At 34.3% G+C, this 22,154-nt stretch overlaps 2 protein-coding genes across 2 annotated transcripts; one reads left to right on the plus strand and one right to left on the minus strand.

The window, feature by feature from the left end:
- Positions 1-412: 412 nt before the first annotated feature.
- On the plus strand, positions 413-20,610 carry LOC130662824 (uncharacterized). The gene is made up of 12 exons (XM_057461767.1): positions 413-416; positions 11,853-11,896; positions 13,054-13,264; positions 13,474-13,577; positions 13,778-14,080; positions 14,188-17,845; positions 17,922-18,322; positions 18,410-18,709; positions 18,875-19,147; positions 19,216-19,509; positions 19,585-20,355; positions 20,431-20,610. Exons 3-12 carry the CDS (start codon positions 13,062-13,064, stop codon positions 20,472-20,474), a joined length of 6,351 nt encoding a protein of 2,116 aa, XP_057317750.1. The 5' UTR covers positions 413-416; positions 11,853-11,896; positions 13,054-13,061; the 3' UTR covers positions 20,475-20,610.
- On the minus strand, positions 5,589-8,302 carry LOC130662825 (neuropeptide FF receptor 2-like). Its single transcript, XM_057461768.1, has 2 exons — positions 7,971-8,302; positions 5,589-6,796 (listed from the first exon to the last, which is right to left on the minus strand). Exon 2 carries the CDS (start codon positions 6,783-6,785, stop codon positions 5,682-5,684), a length of 1,104 nt encoding a protein of 367 aa, XP_057317751.1. The 5' UTR covers positions 6,786-6,796; positions 7,971-8,302; the 3' UTR covers positions 5,589-5,681.
- Positions 20,611-22,154: the final 1,544 nt, after the last annotated feature.

The raw sequence follows: 22,154 nt of genomic DNA on the forward strand, positions 1-22,154 counted from the left end.
AAATATTTATAATAATTTTGGTGCAGATAAATCTTCCCAAGACAGGATGCTTTATTTGCCACCCCGTCTTGGCAGTTATGGTTTTTTTTAAAACAAAGCGGCAAATATTATAAATTCATCTACTGCAAAGTCATTGTTTGGTTTAAAGAAAACAATAGCTTTGCAATAGCTTACCATGTTAAAAATCACATTTACCAACATGTACTTTCTTATGACAGTTAGTGTGGAAAATCGGATATTGTGATTGGTTTACAGCTTAGTTTAACAGTTGTGTATGGGGTCATAATAAAGAGATTGCACAGCCAGGTTATACTGCGATAGCGTCAGAAATGTAAAACCCAGTCCTAAACTTACTTTCGCTGTTTTTTTAAACCACCATGCGACCTCTATTAATGCCATGGGAGAGAAACACAAAGTGCAACATGTATTCTAAACACGACATAACGTTTGACGTGCCTCATTTAAGAGTTTTGTTGTAATGGTTGTTACTCCCATAAAAACATAATTGTGTAATGATTATTCACAAAACTTTTTTCCACGTATGACACAATTTTTTGCCAATGATGAAATAAATTTAGTGTTAATGTGGGAAATTTTTAAAATTTACAACTCCAGATTGGCGGAAAATGCCCTTCCAGACGTCAACGATCTAAAAGTTCAATGTTAAAAAACACGATGAATGTTATGATATTTCACAAAAATGGTTCGTATTGGACATTTACAAACCACCCAATCAACGCTACGGTTATTTTTTTGAAAACCTTGGTAAAGTCCTAGATTCGTTTCATTACGAAAATTGTATAATAATGGGTGACTTCAACAGCCACGAATCCGAATTATCAATCTTAAAAACTCACCATAATCTTTCAAACTTAATTGATTCACCAACTTGTTACAAACCCATCCTGTATTGATCATATATGGGTTTCTGACAAGAAAAGGTTCACAAATAGCTGTGCAATAGAGAAAGGACTGTCCAATTGGCACAAACTCACTGTAACTGTTATAAAAGCAGAGATGCCAAAAAAGAAGCCCTGCATTATAAAGTACAGGTCTATAAAAATTTCAATAATTCCGAATTCCAAAAAGAGCTTACTAAGTCAATGGAGTTACAGGAAATGAAATTCGCAAACCTCGATACAGCTTTTAAGAACGTAATTGAAAAACATATGCCAGTGAAGCAAAAGTTGGTTAAAAACAATCATGCACAATTTATTACGAAAAGAGTATGCAGAGAAATTATGATGAGAAGTAGAAAAAGAAACGTATATAATTCAACTGCTGGAACTTTTTTCGAATTCAAAGGAATAAGTGTGCAAAGATTGTCAGAGATGCAAGAAAGAATTATTACAGAAAACTTGACGTGTGTCGAAATTTCCAGACAACAAAGCATTTTGGAAAATCGTGAAACCAAATTTCTCCGAGAAAGCAATCAAGGAAAATATAACTTCGTTAGTCGAAGATGATGCTGTTTTAAGAAATAATGTTGAAATTGCAAACGTCATGAATGATTATTTCGTAAATATCACAAGATCACTGAATGTAAACAACATCCCTGAAAACAATTCAGGAACAGCTGATGATTGCTCTCGTACCGAGGTTGACGCAACCGAGCATAAAAAATATCTAATCAAAAGTCCCTAAAAGTGCTGAAATGGACGAAATGAAATTCTGTCATGTTTCTGTTGAAAAATTAAAACCTTACATTGGTTCTTTAAAAAGTGGAAAGGCTTTTTCCAGAGGGAGACATACCTGCAGATCTTCTCAAAGCTCACGCAAATGTTTTTGTTAAGCAGTTGAGTCACTGTTTTAATGACTCAGTAGATAGGTGCATCTTTCCCGAGTCTTTGAAATTTGCGGATGTGTCTCCACTCTACAAAGCAAAGTCTAGGGTCTGCAAAGAAAATTATCGGCCAGTTATTAAACTGCAAAACATGGCTAAGGTGTTTGAAACAACCTTATTTGAACAGACACGAAGTGAGTTCATGGAGAGAAAAATGTCCCCTACCTTGCCTGGATTCAGGAAAGGATACAGTAGCCAACACGCTCTTTTAAATCTAATGTGCTTTTTTCAAAAAAAGTTAGACTCTAAAAAGTGTGTTGCTGCCTTGCTCATGGATTTAAGCAAGGCTTTTGACTGTATTAACCACAAGCTGCTTATTGCTAAGCTTCATTCTTATGGATTTTCTTCCAGTGCATTATCTTTTACTTGGAGCTATTTAAAGCAGCGCTTTCAGAGAGTAGGTGTTGATGGGGTTTTTGGTTGTTGGAAGGAAATTTTTTCTGGTACACCACAGGGGTCAATTTTGGGGCCGTTACTGTTTAACATATTTTTAAATGATTTTCTTTTTTTCAATATGACGTGAATATGCCGCCCTGCTCTGATATTCTAGTGTGTAACTATGCCCTGAAGAGAATTTACTGGATTGTTCATAATAAACAGAAACGTTTATTAAATGCAACATTCATAGCATCTGAGTTCAATTATTGTCCTTTAGTCTGGAGATTTATTAGCAGGAAATCTATTTCAAAGGTGGATAGAGTTTTAAAAAGGCAAGGTCTCAGTCTAAAGTGGAATCCATTTCTTCTACGAAAAGTATTCATATGCAACATTGTAGACAATTACTAAAAGAGTTCTACAAGACGAGATGGAAGTTGAATCCTTCCTACATGGAAGGTGTGCTTCAGTTTCAAAATGATACTGAATACAATTCAAGGTCATCAAGAGCTTTAGTTAGATCTAGATTACAATCTTCAAAACATTTGGATATATAGCCTCCCAATTATGGAATTCTCTTCCTGATGAAATCAAATCTGCAGACTCTTTGGTTAAATTCTGTAGAGTTATAGGCGAATTTTCTTCTTTCCAGTGCAAATGTCGAATCTGTGCAGAACACATAATTAATTTTTTTAAGATTTATTTAATTTTTTGTTTAAACAGTCGATTTTAATTAGTCTTAATAAACTAACCATCTTCTCCAGTAGAGTCTTTCATGTTTTTCAGCCAAAAAGCTTCCCGATTGATTCTACTAGAGAAATGGTATTTTAATATTATATATTATTAGTTTTTTTTTTTTAATATATTTTAATTCTTTTGTACATTATCGACTATAAATAAATAAATCGCCATATCGAAAGGTATGTTTTTTTTCGTTAATTTGTAGGTTTGGTTATACCAGCTATGTTGATGCTACTCTGTTAGCTCAATTCTACATGATTTTCATACAAGTAAGATTATCCTGGCAAAATTAATGATTTTTATGTGTTTTATTCATCAATTAGATTTTTTACTGAGATGCAGCTTAGGTTGTGGTTTGTTATATTTACCAGTTAAGTGGAGGTAACCACATCGATTGACTGCAACATAATTTTGAAATACTGTTTGTTATTTATGTTACATGCAGTTATGTGGAATTTTTAATGATTCGATGAGAGGTATTCTGGGTATTCTATACAATACAACTTAATTGACCTTAAATAATTTCACAGAATTTATTTTCACAATTCTCACGTTTTTTATTTGAATTAGTGGCTTTTTATACTTTCTTTGGTTGTGATGAGGAAGTTTTGTTGGAAAGGTTTTATACTTCGTGGTGAGTGGAGGTGGTGGGTATCGTGTTTTTATAACAAAGGTAATTTTTTCAAATTCCAAACTGTGCAGGTTGTGTGTTTGTCACTAAGTGATTTTCATTTACAATTAAAATGACGACATGAGATATGTTTTAAAAAGACACCGAAACTTTCAAAATTTCCTGATTAATATGTTTTAATTTCTTAAGTACTAAAATGCTACCTTGATCTTTAGTAGACTTGTAGAAATAATACATTAAAATTAGTTTGACATAAAAATTAAATTTTACGAAGTCGAATGGGGATAAAAATGACGCCATATCTGTGAAAAAATATCATTTTCTGGAAATATTACCTATCATGCCATTAAACTTAATTCATCTGTATAATACGCCATTTAATGACAATGCAAGTAAAAACCAATAAAATAAATTCGATATGATCAGAATTAACAATCGCTATTCACTTGGTTTGTATTTTATAGGTGGAACCTGATGTCTCCTTAGCAACACCTTGAAAACCACCTAGTGACAGTGGAAGTTAAGAATATTTCTTGAAGGTGATTACATTCTAACATTTTTTTAGTTATAATCTTCCTAACACAACCCCATTCTTAAATATTGGAACAGTTAGGGGGCGGTGAAAGAGATGTGCGACGTACAGTACATCCATGCTAAGGTCCCACATGGATGTGTGGCAATTGAGCGCTGAAACTGGCGCCCGAACCTTGTCTCTACATTCATAATATATTCACCTGTCCGTGTTTGCGTTGTTTTATAATTGTGCTACGGACACATGAAATACGAGAACTTTCTGCTGGAATCCTACACTGGTGAAGAATTAGTCTTCTGAATAGTTCTCAAGGTTAGGCGTCTCATTTTTTTAGTTATATTTTACTAACTTGCGCCCACTTTTAAAAATTTGAACACTCAGGGGACGGTGAAGAGTTAGAGTTATGGAAAGCTCATGTTTTTAAGTGTTGTGTAATATGAGGTAGAAATCCCGATATGATTATTATTTATAAAAAAAGGTTAGTGAAAAGTCGTTGTTTTATTCCCTGATTTCTCTCTGTTTTTAAAGTATTATCAGTTTGTCAATCGACGACCGAATATAATCACTGCATGTAACTACTAAAGAGGGAAATATTTTGGAACGACTTTTTAAGATATTCGGGTATTCGGAATTTAGGATTTAAGTTATCTACATGTTATATTAAGACATATATAGTCCCTATCTAATTTCTCGGTCACATGATTCTACACAATCCCAAAAAACAGTTTACTTCCAGATTCTATTCTGTGATGTTTTCATGCCACTTATTTTAACAAAAATTTTGCGATTTAGTTTTCAAATGGTAAAACTAAACAACACTAGATACGTTACACTCGACTCCACAGTGTAATCATTTATCAAGGTCTGCTCATAAGATCTTTCAGGCTTTGGAGATAAATTTTTTTAATATTGCACTTAAAAGCAGCAATGTAAAATAACCTGTGACCTTAGAAACACATTGCGTGAACTTCAGACACGTAGTGCACCCTGGCGGAACGGTGGAAACGCACTTAAAAATAGTTAAGATTTACTTCTTGAATTTGATTCATGCCTACTTAATTATTAGTGGTTATGAGATTAATAGAATTACAAAGTGCCTTACGCGGCTTCGTTTTAGCTACACCGCTCTCTAAGTTCAAATCTGGTTATTTGAATACATATTGGTTAGCTTTAGGACTGCAAAATTTAGTATTACGTCACACCTGTTGCGTTATTGACTCATCAGTGAACAGGTGGTTGTAAAAAGTTGGCCAAAAATTTTTTTATTAAAATTGATTCAAATACTTTGAACATATCTAACCTCGCATTTTAAATGCGTAGCTAGTCATTTATTTATTTTCTAAATTTTCTAAAATTAGCTCTTTAATCTTGATGAAGTTTTCTATCGCTTTGAAACAACGAGTTGGGTGACATTTTTGGCATGTGACCACATTTGTATTAAAGTAAAGATTAGAAGACAAATTGTCAACAGTGCAGAGGCATTTCAAAATGTTTCCACGTCAAAAAGTCACAATAAGTTCATAAATGCAAAATCAACTAGTATTTTTTAAATATATTTATTACAATTTTTGTTTTCCATTTGTCATGTATCCTTCCATACGTTTCGACAACTTCGGAGTATAGAATTCAACATCTCGAAAAGATTGAGTTTGTCTTTCGTCAGATCGTACCAGTAATTGTCGATTATATCGTAATGCGACGGCCGTTGCTGAAGCAGGTGACCCGCAACCAATCGACTGCTGAATAACTTCTAAAAAGCTCGATCGAAAGCGATCGTGTAATTTAGCGTACACGAATATATTGGCGCAGCAATTTGCGGTTTGAAATAATTTTAGAAATTCATTTAAAGTTTCAATTTCCTCAGTGTAAGGAATACCTTTCCCGCCAAGCCAGGATAATGAAAATAAAATATGTAAAATATCTCTGGGTAAAAGAAGAATTAAGAAAACCAATTGCATCACAATAACAACACGAACGACGCGACCCATTTCCTGTCGGCTCATATTCTGTGGTGCTGTAAAATATAAATCTCGCTTTCTGATGGTAAAAGCAATTCCAAAAGTTGTTGTAGTGAAACAAATAATGTAAAGAGAGTCTCTTGCAATCAAAATTGATGAAGTCACTTTACTGTAAAGAATTTTATTATTTGGTTCCACGATACAACCCGATAAACGACCGTTTCCTATCGTTAAAGCTTCGATATAATAACTTTCACAGACAAATGATAATAATATGGTTACTAAGACAGCTATATGAATGTTTTTCTTGGCGAATTGTCCACGAAATGGAACGCATATTGCTTGAAATCTATCAACAGCAAGAATTAATATAATACCAACTGAAATATTTATAAACACACGACTGAGCAATGGTAATATCTTGCAGCCGATGATTCCAAAATGCCATGTACTACATGTGAGAATCCAATACATAAAAACAAATGGTGCAAATATTGATGCGAGCAGATCAAAGATTGCTAGATATACGATTAACAGTTCTGTTACTGTCTTACGGTGGTGGTTGCGATAACCGAAAATATAACAGATACAAGCATTTCCAACTACTCCAAGAATTATGACCACCACGTAGAGAAAAACTAGTACAATGTCTTTGAAATGCATTTCACATGTTCTTGCTGCAGCTGTCGTAGTGTTGTTCGACATCGCGACAAGATCTGTAAATAGAAAAGAAGTAGGGTTAGATAAATTTGTTTTCAATTGACTAAATGACACAAACGCGATACATGGCAATTCTGTCAAGCGCATCTAACACCTATCAACAGCACAAATTTTTGCTAAAAAAATATCAGACATAAAAAGGTCATCAGACAATTTATTTTAATATCATTGGCAAATTATTTTCGTAGTTAAAGACTTAAAAGCGACTTATCTTACTGTGTCGTGTTTCTTGAACAAACAAAATATTTTCAATGTATCAACAAGAGAAAGTGTGACCACATGCGGATGATTTTTCTTTAAAATGGCGTTAATCAACATTATAATATTTTATTAAAATGGATAAAAACATGGTTAATTAGTTTTATTCTACAGGAATGTTTAAAAAACCCAATTAATAAAATTTTCTAAAGAAAATATAAAGTTTCAGTACAAGCATTCTTTATAACCTATGAAAAATCGAGGAGCTACTACACGGATTTTTTTTATAAAATGATCAAAATTTTAACCATGCTGGGAATTATTCTTATACCTCTATTGTTTTTAACCTGAAATTCCAACCTGATATTCTTATTAAACTTATAAGAATATCAGCTATATATAGTGCGTTTAGCTTTTATAGGTATTATTAAAGCCCAGACGTCATAGCAGTGTTATGTTCAGGAACTATCAGCATATATCATTAAAAAAAATTTTTATTTTTATATACCAAGGATAGCTTATTCAGTTCCTAAAAGAACTGTTATTAATAATTGGTAATGCGAAGGCTTTCCTAGTGCATTTAAAGCTATTCTTCGTGCAAGCACAACAGCCGCTCAACTAGACAACTGCCTAAGATATCAATTCTATTCTCATGGTGAATGTTAAGCGGAAAGGATTGTTTCATACTTGTATAGTCTCTGGCAGAACTCGGCGGAAGTTTGAGCCTAAGACTTTTCGCACTGAAGGCGAACGTTCGGTTTCATGAGCATGTTGCTCGTACGAGCTCCACATTTCTATGCTACTGATGAATAACGAAAATTATTTAAATAGTTCCGAATGCTCCTAAGATGAAAGCAAAATTTCAAGCAGCCTATATTCCCATATCCTATGTATTGCAAATTCCTTTACGAGTGATTCAAAAATTCGAATTGGAACGCACTGTAGTAGTAATATAATATGTGATTTCATTACCTTACATGAAGCTAAACAGGTCCCCTTTAACAGCCATCGGTTGACATGATTTTACAACGAACAGATACTTTTATCTACACTACCGTCATCATTACGTCCCTTGTTCTTTTTTAAAAAATTTCCTTCATTATCCTCCGACATATTTTTATATCATATTCATTTACTCGTCAATTCCTTCTAACAATAGAATCTTTTTAAGTGAATCTTTTAAAAAATGGCTTCTAGAACAATGATTTTGTCAACAACATGAGATCGCAAATCAATCGTTTTTCTTAGCCAATTTTCTAACCTTCTGTTGAAACGAAGACGTTTTTATGAAACATAAATTTCCAAGCTTGTTGTAAACAGAGTAGAAAGTAGATGATAATTGAAACAGAAACACAAACTTGTTTGAGACAAACATGTAAAAAAAATATCAAACAGACAAACACAATATATTTTCCCTCGAGAAAATAACTTCAAAAGTTTACGTAGCTATAGAGTTAATTTTTTACAAACATCAACTTAGTGACCAGACTCCTTGTGTTATTTTGATTAAACTTGTGATGCCATATCGTGTTTTACTAATTGAAACTGAATGCTACTATTTTTTTAATGCACTTGATGATGAATTCTTAAGCTCAAATCTAACAAGCTTTTAGAAGCAATATCCAATGTAGTATGACTTTCAACCTGGTGCAAAGATCATCATTTAACTTTATTTCGTTAAAAGATATTATTGTCTCATTTATTTACAAAGTCTGTGGACACAAACACATAAAAAAGTAAAAAAAACTTTCAAGACCTAGTGCAAACATAAAAAATTTACTACAATAATAAACACATCATAGGTAGTTACCAGGGAATAGCTTAAAAACTAATTATGCAAAAACAGTGGTAGACTGGTGACGAAATGTCATGCCGAGTTCAAATTATCGGCTTTATTAAGGTAATTAAATAATAATCTAGATGTTATAAACGTTTTGTTTGTAATGTGACACAAAACATTAAAACTGACCACAAAAAAAGAAAAAATAAACATCGCTGATGATAAAACTTTTTTTGCAGGGTATAACTCTCCATGTAATGTTTGTTATTTTATATAAGTGTATAAATTTAGCGCAGGCTGAATATTTTTCAGATATTTTTACCCTCAAATATGTTTTTATTTAAGTTGATTTTTATGAATTAGCGATGAAGATTTTTCAGAACTACTGCATTCAATAGATTGTGTGTTCTTGTTAAAAATGTATAAAGTCTAAAAAAACAAGTTTAAGGAGTCATTCCACGATTACGTAAAGGGTGGGTGATATGATCATTTTTTTACGAACTGTTACGAAAATTTAGGGGGTGGGGGAGGGGAAAGAGCTATTTTATTATTTAAAAGAGAATTTTTATGCATTACGGATATTTTTGGTTATTTTAGGTATGACATACATCTTTTTTTTTGCCTCTAAACTTACGCAAAAGTTCCAAAAATGTCAACTTGTGTGATAAATGAATGGCCCTGTTTTATCTTCTCTCACACTAAAGCACTAGATTGCCTGATTATCTATTGCACGGCTTTTCGATACTATAGAAAACTGTCGGGAAACAGCTTTGTATTATTTTTAATTTAAAATCTAAATTCATTCTTAATATGTTCTTAATCTTCAACAAAACATCAGCAACAATATTTTTTTATAAACTAAGTTCTTATAAAAAAAATATTCTTCCTAACACAACAAATCAAAACTGTCATTCAATTTCTTTTGTTCGATGATAAATTGTTATAAAAAAATGTGGTCCGGAAAAACAAGTTTTAATGAACACATGTTTGGGCAAACAAGACAAACTGTGATATTAGTGAAGTTCTTCTTAATTTTCTTTATTTAACATCTTTGTCACAACACAAACTCAACTCTCTTTAGTTGTACATGTTATTCTAAATTTCAATAATTATAGAAAAAAAGTAATACACATTTATCGTGCTATTCGCAAATATACTTTTAAAATAAAATTAATTTGATATCATATATACGGCGACCCACGAGTACTACAGTGAGTAGAAACAAGCGTGCAGTATCAATCAAGCAATTATACTTAACTTGTCACGTTTTCTATTAAAATAAGAGAATGGCTAAACACAGGTGTTTATGTATCTATTGCAATTTAAGGATTATTATTTGTTAGTATAACAACCCCTTTTAAAGCTACCACTTGGTCAATTCAGATTACCTTAAATGCTCGAATAAGCGCCTCCCTCAAATAAGCGCCCCCCTCAAATAAGCGCCCATTTTCTTTTGTAAATGATTTCTGTCGCCGCTTCGCGAATTTTAAAAATGGCCTGTTGAAGAACAGGGCCTGGACGTTGCTTAGTTGTTTGTGTCCAGGCCGAAACATTTAACCTCAGGAAATTTTCATTTTCTCAAAAGCCAATGAAAATTTTATATGCTAGCTGGATTTCCTTTTGATTTTTGCTGATATGTTCCTTCTTAGCCTGATCTATGTAGCACGGAGCGCTTAATCAAGCATTTACGGTAGTTTCCTTCTTCCATATGTTTTCAGCGTTTTTCTTAGAGCATTATAGATGCAAACATGAGGAGTAATTTACCTAAAGAGCGATTCATTCCAATGAGCATACATGTACTTGTTTATTTAAAAATGGTTAGCACTCCCTCTAATAATCGTCCCTCTTAACGAAAGACTCCTTTTTTAAAAGTTATTTGTTCATGTACGTGGGCATGGAAGATCAAGTTCACAATGAAATAAAGGTTATTTTTGTGTTTCTTTCTGTGCGCGTTTGTTTAAGTTTATCTATAACACCCCTTTAACTGGCCCTTTAAAACAGATTTAAATTATAAAGCACTGTATAAGAAACGAGCGCCTCCTTCGAATGTGCGTCACTTCTCTAACTTTCAACAAAATAAGATTCCAAAGCTTCTTCCCCAGCTGAAGCTATTACTATAGATACCTCATTCCACAATAAAAATCTGTAAAATTGTTTTGCTGCAATATTTAAGGACTTGGTGTATAAATGCGCAAAATGTATTAAAGAAATTTTATGCTGGATAATTTCTCATAAATCCAGTGACCCTTTTAAACGTATGCCTGCTTTTCTTCTTTTTGAAATGTGATTTGGAAAACTATTTTCAAATCTCCTTTTAAAGCACCATCTTTGTCCGATATTTTCGAAATTGTGTTTATGAAATTTTTATCGGTCTAAACTTTCCACTGTTTTTGAAATCAAAGATTGCAACATTCAGCTACCTGTGCTATAAAAATTATATTTCAACGATTTGATAAAGTTTGAAATAATTTTCGTTAAAAAATAATTAATTTTCGTGCACTCCTTATCAAAACTCATTTTATTTTTAATCTGAAAATTGTTATAAGCTGTGTTTTATTTTGCTTGGACGGGGGAAACACGCATAGACTACAAGTAGTTTCCGTGAGTTTTCAAAACGAGTCGTACGTCATCCCGTCACTGTGAATGGGACTAGGGGGTGTGTGCTGGATGAGGATCAAAACCTTAGCTCCTCCAACTTTTCCAACCAAATTTTCCTACTTTATGGGAACAATTAACTTCGCTTTTATCCCCGAATGACGAATTTTCCGCTTGTGTGAAATCAAGTCTATCAGTCCGTATCATTCTCACGTAATTTGACTTCAAATTCAACTTAGTGTTAAAACGTTTTGATAGGGTCGAATCGTTCGAATATGTCAATCTATTGGGTGCCATTAAAACAATGTACACGAAACTGAGTGGTCCCAAATGACACTTTATTGCATACTTTATTTTTTCGATTGTGTGCATTAATATTCTCTATGGTATGGTTCTAAATTGAAATTATATTACGAGAACAATAATGATTTTATGGTCCACTAAGCATGAACCCTATAACTTCTACAACTTGTTTCATTTCAACATTGTGTTCGTGTCGAGATCGCTGAGACAAGGCGAAAAGGTAATTGCTATTTTACATTTTTGAATATCAAGATATGTCTGTTCGTTTCGTTGTTTTATATAGTGTCACAGCTTGTGGATGGATTATGCATGAAACATCAAACGTGATTCTCTTTCATAGTTTATCATAAAAAAATAAAAATAACGCGTTAATCACTGTCTTAAAATTTGTGTTTTTATAATCAAACGAGCAATACTTAATTTTGTGATTTGTGAGACCTAAATATTCTTTCATTTGGCTGACCTGATCACATAAAAATTTCTGTCCAAGTGCTTGCGTTTTTATTTCATTTGCATTTTTAACCAAGTTGTTCTTTTTGAGTTTTGCAAAATTATAAAAACATTTCACCTAATTTTGGCCACGTGTGGCAAGGAAAAATAGTAAAATTGCAGTCTAGTCTTTGTTCTTATATTCTTATATTTAACCAGTCCCAGCTTAACCTGTTTAAACTTATTCCAAACATTACGAATGGTTTTCATATGTAATTTTCAGAAATTTGGAAAAGAAATCTTTTCATCGCAAAAAAACAGAAAAAATTCTGCGGAAATGTTTTATGCTAGCATTTGTTATTACGTAATTGACACGTGCTTAGAAAGAATATTTAATTTGTATTTTCGGATATTGATCTATAATGTCATTATACTAATTCTTAACAAATGGAAAAATTCTAAATACAAAGTTTTCACCTATCCGTAGCTAAAAAACTGCCAACAGTTCATTCAATTCAGCTGAATGTGTTCTCACACGCAAGGCATTTTGTAATATCCAAGATTTAAGATCTGTTAATTACGTCTACAATAATTTTTACTGCATTAGTATCTGCGCTTCTGCTTAAATGAGGTTATTCTCCATGTGTTCCCTGGCTCAGAACGATTGAAGACGCTACCTTTGATATAATAAAGCATAATTGTACCATTATTTATACACTAGAAGCGGAAGTTATGAACTCTTCAGTTTTATTTTTTTAGACCTTGTAAACGAACAGTCTTGTTACGCAACTAAGGAATTTTTATAAACAAAATAAAAATTCCCATCGACACAGAATTACCTAAAGAAATAAAACGACTCATAAAAGGAGTGGAGTGCTAGAACTGCCAGGAACAGCTTGTTTGCACAAATAAAACTTGACTGATTTTGCAATACATTTCTTTTTTTAGCACACACAATGTTGACTTTGTGTTTGCTGTTCGTTTCCATTTATTGGGGTGTAACAAAAAGTACTGAGCTGGCCTTAAATAATGGCGAAATTACTTCAGATACGTTGGCAGATTTCAAACATGAGTTGGATATGACCGGTATGAACATTGTGAATGAGATGTATTCTTTAAAAGATCGAGTTAAAAGGAACACTGAACCTGAGAACGAAAGGTAGGACGTGTTATACTTTAACTATTATATATTTTTCTTCTGTTGACAACTTGGTTTACACAGTTGTGTGCTTTTTGGAATTTACAAAGATTATTTTGATTGACGTGTTTTTTTTAACAAGTTTTTACAGCGTGCACACAACGTGGACTTATTCTTTATACCGTACTTATTAAAATGGATGCTTGTAATTTTTTGTTTCTGTCATTTAGAAATCATTATGAAATCACAGAGGAAAGCAAACATCACCGTAGTCGTCGTTCTAGTGTTTTGTTGAATATGGTTAAAGCTGCTCGAAAAACTGGCAATCGTGAAGGTAGTTTAGATAAACTTTTAAGTATACCAAATTTCAATTACCAGAACTTGTTTGTCAACCTGTGCTTTAAAATCACATAAAATTAGAATTTCAAATCTTATTACTACTCTCTTTTTATTCTGGATTCTAGTCCCTTCTTTTTATAACCTACGCATATAGAGCATTCTCTCTTTCATAATTAAGGATACATTTTTTCATAGAATTAAACTTACAATCCGCCACTCCTGTTGGTCCAATACAGTCGATGTACGAAGCAACCGATATGGTACCCATCAACATCCACGCCACAAATCAAAACAACGAGGCAATTAGATTATTCGCAGTTGCAAACCATAAGAACTTAACAGGTGGTTATGAATCAAATGTAGTAATTCTCAGATACAATGAAACTAGCCAACAGTTTTCCGTTCACCAAAACATTCCTGAATATGCTCCATTTGAAGTAGAAGCCTTCAAAGGCGCCATTACTCCAATGCATAACAAACATTTCCTAGCGGTAGCAGGTATGTTATTTTATGTCGCTTTCTTGTTTGCTTATGTGCCCTTGTTGTCTAACTGCGTCTACGCCGGTAGTAAACTTATGAGCTCATTGGCCTTCTTTCTTCTACAGGTTACGTAGACGACAGCTCACGACAATATCCCACAAAGGTCTCCCTTTATGAACTTGGACCAGCTCCTGACTACAAATTTATCAAGATCCAAGAATTACGTTACAACCGTGTAAGATCCTTAAAATACATTGAAATCATGCAGACAACATATTTGATCCTTGGCGTATACTATAAAGATAATCCGCAACCAGTAGGACGAAGATATTCCTCACCCAGTCACATCATGGTGATGCTTTTCGATCCCAATGGTAATATGTTTCACTTTCATTCCAGTTTGCCTGCGTCAGGTGCTGTTGACATCGAGTGTTTTACATCTGGTCAGAGAACATATCTTGTCGTTGCCAACTACTGCAATGACGATGGGCGTCTTGACATTTTCTCTTACATCTACTTGTACAACGAACAATTTCGAGGATTTCAGTTGCATCAGTATATCTCAACTCACGGAGCCAGAGATGTAGAACATTTCAAGCTGGCCAATGAAGATTACATTGTGATTGCAAATGAAGCTTATGGTACACTCACTAATAAAACATTTGGCTCCTATTCTACCGTTTACAAGATTAGTCATGGCAAATTCGAACAAGTTCAAAGCTTGGAGACGTATGGTGCAATAAAATGGAAACATCTTTCTGTCCCAAACTGCAAACAGGATGTCTTGTTGATGTATGGAGATCAAAGAAACAACATTGACCAAGTTGGTATATATTCATTCTCGCACGACCAAGAAAGCTTTAAAGCAGTTCAGTTTTCAATTTATCATACTGATGATCTCAGTCCTTCATATCGCCCGCATCCACTGTCTTTGGCAGCGTTCAATACACAAGATTTGCAAACAGGTGACTACAGTTTATACGTAATTATTGGAGCCAACGACACCACCTCAAAAAGCAACGTATACAAACTTTCTTACGAGATTATTTACACCGATTCACCATTAGATGCTTTTGGTAGGGATGTTCAAGATCAGATTGCCGCTTTAAACAACACCATAAACGAAGTCAGACGACTTCTTGCAAATGCAAAAGAAACCTTGGCGGACGCAGTGACAAAAGAAGGAGAACAACTTATCACAGGCAAGAAAAACTTTGAAACTTTAACGTTTCTCACAGGTACAATCAATACAGTCAATCTTACTGTTGGAAGTTTGCTCCTCGTTAAAGATAATAAGACTTACAGAGCTCATCCTGATATTGTTCCACACGTCCCATTGGAAGAATTGGAAGAAAACATAACACGTCATAACAACACCGTCAGAGGAGTATTGGATAATAAAGAAAACTTGATGTACGTTGATGTATCACAGAATATTACTGCACCAATACATTTCAATTTTATTCGTGGTTACGATGTGGACGCGCAAAACGTTAATCTCGTATCAGACGTGATAAATGATGTTAACGTGACACATTTAATGCATGACGTAATAGTTAAGAATGTTGACACTGTTGTAGATAAGAAAACATTTGCAGGTGGTGTCAATGTTTACGCAAATATGACGGTGAATGGCTTGATCAATAACATCTCCACGAGCGACGTAGTTGTCAATGGTACAAACCAAACAATTTTAGCATTAAAAGTCTTTACAGAGAATGTTATGGTGATGGGCAATTTAACAAGTGGAAGTATCAATGAATTCAATTTTAATAAGGCTATACAAATCAACCAACCAACTACAATCACGGGGCCTGTAACGTTCAACAACGATATCTCTACTGCCAACATTACAGCACGTCGTACCATCAACATGGTAACTCTTTCTCAACTTTTTAGCAATACTGTTTCCAAAAGCGTGAAACAAAATATCACTGGTCACAAACTTTTCACAAATGTTCTTTCCAACAAGAATGTGAAAGTTGGTTTAGTTAGTGGTCTGGATTTGTCCAAACTGGCAGAAGAAGCTGCGAAGGTGTCCAACAGCACCTACATCTATGGCAATAAAATTTTTACCAACAATGTCACTATCCTTGAAGATCTAGATGTAGAAGAACTTATCAACGAATTCAAATTTCCGAAGGATCTCGTCTTTAAATCAAAACAACAGAACATCACCGGAAAAAAGGTATTCACTGGAAATGTTGCTATGTCCCAAAACCTTCTTACTACCGGCACCGTTGATGGTATCAGCTTGGATAGCGTTGTAACGCTTTCCACACGACAAACCATTTTGGGTCAAAAGACATTAACCAATTCAGTGTCTTTCGAAGGGGATGTTTTCATCCAAGAAAATCGCACGGTCAATAACATTGATATTTCAGAATTCGTTAAAGATATCGTTACGTCTTCAGGCAACCAGGCATTTCCAAGCTTAACATTTTCTGATCATATTACATTCTACAATTCAAAAATAGCTAATCTTATCAACAACGATACCGTTGCAAGCATGAAAGAACTATTCGTGAATTCTCTTCACAGTGTAGGTAATCAAACATTTACAGGTGAGAAGATATTTATATCTCAAATCAACATTACGAAAGATCTTAAAGCTGACACCATCAATAACCTCAGTTTTCCAGGAGACTTTGCTCGCGTCCATGCTAATCAAACATTCACAGCCAATAAAGCATTCGTTGACGATGTTTACCTCACAGAATTGGAAACAGATGAAACAATCAATGGAATTGACATTGCTAACTTCTCTTCAAGTATTATTACAACTGACGGAAACGACATTATAAAAGGGACAAAGAACTTTTCAGGCAACGTCATCATTCATGGAAATCTTCATATTGAAGGCAGTATGAACAATATCAAGTTAGCCACTGATTTAATGTTTGTAGGTCTCGATCAGGTAATCACTGGCAAAAAGTTTTTCTCCACTATGATATTCCCCAATTTACACGTAACTGCAATGAAAAATATTGGTGTTGAAACCACTATTGATCGAGTTGATTTATCGGACTTAGACCTATCTGGAATGACCGTCACAAGAAATGAAACTGTAACTGGTAAAATGTGCTTTGAACAAACAGACTACAACCGTTCTGTTGATTACATTAATGGAATCGACTTGTCGGTATTAAAAGCAGATATTGTTACACTCGACACTGAACAAACAATAACCTCTGAGAAGTATTTCGAGATTCTGAAATTAGAACGCAACCTTAACACAACATCAACTATTGATGGCATTGACGTGTCAGAATTGTATGCTTCTGCAATATTAACAAATCGTGATGGAAGCGTTGCTGGAAATGTTACCTTCCATAATAATATCACTATTGTAAACGACCTTACCACTGGTTTAATGAATAATGTCAATATCTCAAAATTTTCAGAGCTCTTTATATCTAAATCACAGAACGAAACTTTAGGAAACCTGACAATCAACGGCTCCGTTCAAGCAACTACACTTACAGTCGAGAAAGTAAATGATATAAACATCTCGAAAGATGTTGTTTTTAAAGATGTCGATCAAGTTATACACGACAGCAAACAATTCGGTAACGTTAGTATAGTCAATATGTCAACGAGTGGTCTTATAAATGGAGTAAATCTTATTGAATTGCAAGACGAGGCTGTATTTATCGATAGCAACGCAACACTTTTTGGAGAAAACACCTTTGTGAACAACGTTATTGTCAATGGCAACATAACAACAACTGGTACTGTAAATGGATACGATCTTCAAAATCCTAACGTGGCAAGGACATCTGGGTTAGTAGATTTTTTGTTAACTAAAATATGGCTTTTGTGTTCCTTTAAAACTTAATCGTTATTCTTTTTATTCTAGCGTGTCATCTCAAGTCATAACTGGCACGAAGACAATTTTAAACACTTCAACACTTGATCATTTGCTTGCAGAAAATGTCAACTCAAGAAATTTTAGCGCACTGTATGAAAGCGCAGTCAGAGTAAATGAAAATATAGAGATATTCGGCACTATCACCTTTGAAAATTCCACCTCTGCTTCAAGCACGCAGGTGAATGGTGATCTCAACGTCGATGGCACGATAAATGGCGTAAATCTCACAAAATTTGCCTCGTCAGTTTTGAAAAAAACTGGGGCGCAGGATATGATTAGTAAGAGAATTAATGGTAACGTGACAGTATCTAGTCTTATTGTGAATGGAAGTGTAAACAACTTAATGGCTGAAGATCTGGTTACTAAAACTACAACACAGACTATTGCAGGTAAAAAACAGTCTTCTACACAACAGATTATTTTATAATTACTGTTTTTCGTTAATTTATATGTGGTCACTATTCGCTTCATTATAGGAAAGACAGTGTTCTCGAATTTGCATTTACTCGGCAATTTAGTCACTAAACTTGTAAATGGTGTGAACTTATCCCACTTGTACGAAACTACTCTCCTGAAAAATGCAACGAATAAACAAGTCATCACTGGCACCAAGACTTTCTCAGATGAAATTCAGTTTGGAGACATTGTGACGCAGTACTTAGTGGATGGCGTAAAAATTGATGCCAATGCGTTTGTAACTTTGGACACGCAACAGACAATATACGGAAACGTTACATTTAGTGAAAATTTTGTTAGCAGCCATCTGATCGTTGGAGGTATGTATAAAAAGGGATTTTCTCCTTTTCGTGATTTTTTAAACATGGATAAAAAAGTCAAATAGGTGATCCTGCAACTCCGAACGTTGAGAAATGAACATTGACACTGGTTTTGTGAATCTGATGTATTCGTCTTTTTTATTCGTATCCTTCTGATTTTTGCAGGCAAAGTTGCAGGTGTTAATTTGACTACATTGAATACCACAAAAGTGACGAAACAAGGTGACCAGACTATTACCACGGATGTTACTTCCTCGAATAATGTGAACGTCTTGAAGAATATAGTCATCAGTGGTTTAGTTAATGGAATCGACTTATCATCCTTTAACAAGAAAAGTCCAGAATTGCATTCAGAATTAGATGATCTTGAGAGACAACTGAATGAAACTTTAGCTAAACAATGCGATTCGCTGACTTACGTGAAGGATGCATTAGCCGGTTAGTCTTTCAACAATTTTTGTGGTGCATTGTTTAATTTTTTTTTAATAATAGTTTAAACATTTTAGTGTCTTCCTTTCGTCTCGATTTCTTCGTGAAAGCTCAAACGCTATTTTCAACTGTCGGAGTCCGGTCTACAGAATATTTTGAATTGGAAGGGGTTAAGTATTTAGTTGTGTCAATAACTACCGAGGATGCCTGTCAACAATCGGTCGTCATGAAATTTAACAGTTCAAATTTGCTTTCAACGCATCAATTTTTAACAACATCTGGTTCCGTTATTGTTAAATTCTTCACTGCAAGTTGGAACGAATCTTATCTTTTGGTTGTGAATTCTGAAACGAACTGCAATGAGACGTCAGGTAATAAACCAGTCTTTCCAGTGTCATTAGTTAACGCTAACATAATTATGTAAGCTAGTTATCATACTGTTACAGGTCCATCACAACTTCTTAAATGGAACCCTGGATCACAAACATTTCAACCGTACAAGGATCTGAGCACTTCTAATGCAGTCGATGCTGACATCATTTTTAACTCCGATCCTGTTTGTATCTTAATCGCCAACGCCAACCACAGCACCGCTGTTTGGAAACTCACTAAATCTGATGTTACGTTGTTCGCTGCGAACATTCACCTTTCGAATGCCGTTCATACCTTCGTTTCAGAAGACGTAAATTATGTCGCCATAGCAACGCAAACAGACACGTTATCTTCGCGCGGAAGTGTCCTACTATATACATACAATAATTTCATACTGACAAGAAGCCACGAGGTTATGGCTCGTGGTCCAAGAAGTATCACCACATTTGCAGCTAAGGGAAAAACCTACCTAGTAATTGCCAATGATCGCGATTTTACGGAAGACGGTCACTCTACCTATGATGTAACTGTTGACATCTTTGTTCAAACCTTAACGTCATTCGAATGGTTTCAATCCATCCCAACCCACCGCGCTGTACACGTCTCAACGTATCAAATTGGCACCTCCATATACTTAAGCGTAATACAGTACGAGCAATCAATTTCCATGTACAGGTTTGGTTACGAGCTGGGATTCGAGAAAGTGGACCAACTACGCATAGAAGGAGCGAGACATGCCAACCACTTTAGCATAGATCATCAACACTACTTAGTTATTTCCACGCACATTGATAATTTCGTTTGGACGACATACGCTACTGACCTCCTGAAATTAAGTCCTATTGGTATGTATATCTATTTCAAGCATGGTTGTTTTCATATAGTCTACGGCTTACTTAATGCTACCATTTTTGTTTCAGGTCCTGATCCCTACAAAGTCAACATGACCGATCAATGCTTATAATTACTTACTTATTTGTGATAAAATTATATTTAAATGCATGTTACGTTATATATAGTTATTATAAAATTATGTATATATATATTGAAATTACAAAATTACGTGTAAAAAATTAAAAAAATAAAAAATGAATTTGAAATTGGATTATTTGTTCAGTAACCCATATGTTGCAGTGGCAGCACACTTCGGGATAACCACCACAAAGTTATAGCTACTAACCTTTCAGTAACTTTTGTGACTTGTCGTCAAACTAAAATGCATTTTGGTAATTTCTTGCTCACAGCACGACACACCATATTTTTTAATTGAATGAGCAGTGATTTGCAGTAAAAACATTTTGGCATACTCTTAAGCCTCACTGCGCTTATCAAACTGTTCAATAAGTAAGACATAATCGTATATAAAAGGAAACTGTCTTCTGTGACATTATGGGGTTTATTATGTGCTCTGAATTTGTTACTACGGCAACGATTTCTCAGCAGAGATATGAAATATGAGGATGCAATAAAAATTAAAGATTATCTAACTCCTCATTTGCGCCGTTAGTTGTAAGCTTGAAAGTAAAACATTTGATTTCTTTAAAGCAACATGAATTGGCTAACCGCTTAAACACCAATGCCTGTCAACAAAGCAGCCATAATCGTTCCGTAAATTATAGCCAACTAGTCGTAAGCCCGTGAAAAAATCAACGGAGATTATCTGTTGGGGAAGTTTGATAACTCGAGGAAAAATCCACGGAATCCATCGTTAGCACGTTGTCTATTCTGCGGGGGTTTCGAAGTAAAGTTGCGCGCATCCATTTTAAATAGAAAAAATGCGTAGTATGAGATAAAGGATACTTCTTTAATAATATACTGATATAATTTTCCCTGTGTTTGTTAAAAAAATAACTAAAAATCACGCTTCAAATGAGTGTTGCCTTTTGAGTTTTCTACTCAAGTACTCCAGGTCCACTTGAATGGCACCCAAAACCCAGAGTATTTTAAACGCCTTTTTAGTGCACGATCTCTTTGATACTTAATTTACCAAAAAAGTCCATCTTTTCATTTAGAATCTCATTGATTGACAATGCCATATCCGTTTAAGCTACAAACAATTTTACTGCGTTAATAGATTATAAGAAAAAATAATTCACGCATTTGACATAACAGGGGGTTAGTAATTAAATATAAGATGTGATTAAGGGATTAATAAAAGATGACTCAGTATTTTGATCCGGAGAATGTCTAGACTACTAGTTAGCGTGGAAAATCCACGGAATTTCGCCCCTCGCAGAAAAGTCGAAAAAAATACATTGCATTTGTTATTTGTGACTTACAATTTTCATGTGTGAATTAGCATGGCTTAGTTTTGGCCGATAGACGGACAACGTCTATTATTATAGAGATAGTCAGTAGTCCATGCATAAATCCACGGGTCTGTCTGTCCTCAACATATAACATTCCGTGTTTTCGCAACACGACTTTTTTCTCGCGCACAAGCAGACAAACGGAATACAGCTATTGTTTTAGAGATAATCATCATGGAAAATTCTTCACAAAAGTAACAAAGTAGCAAACACGCAGCAGATTGTCTCTATTTACAAGGAGATATAAAACCTCTGTCTATCTAACCGTTTATTTACTCATAAGTAAACAATATGTAATTTTTTTTGCAAGTTGTCAAATGTGAACAAAAGCGTCG

Source organism: Hydractinia symbiolongicarpus, chromosome 10 (genome assembly GCF_029227915.1).
Source record: "Hydractinia symbiolongicarpus strain clone_291-10 chromosome 10, HSymV2.1, whole genome shotgun sequence".
NCBI classification, from domain to species: Eukaryota; Metazoa; Cnidaria; class Hydrozoa; order Anthoathecata; family Hydractiniidae; genus Hydractinia; species Hydractinia symbiolongicarpus.

Bases quoted from the DNA above. Each gene is read 5' to 3' on its own strand.
- LOC130662825 (XM_057461768.1), bottom strand. From the start codon at position 6,785: ATGTCGAACAACACTACGACAGCTGCAGCAAGAACATGTGAAATGCAT.
- LOC130662824 (XM_057461767.1), top strand. From the start codon at position 13,062: ATGTTGACTTTGTGTTTGCTGTTCGTTTCCATTTATTGGGGTGTAACA. The intron at 18,323-18,409 runs GTAAAAAACAGT...GCTTCATTATAG, and splicing joins TACAACACAGACTATTGCAG to GAAAGACAGTGTTCTCGAAT. The intron at 19,510-19,584 runs GTAATAAACCAG...ATACTGTTACAG, and splicing joins GAACTGCAATGAGACGTCAG to GTCCATCACAACTTCTTAAA.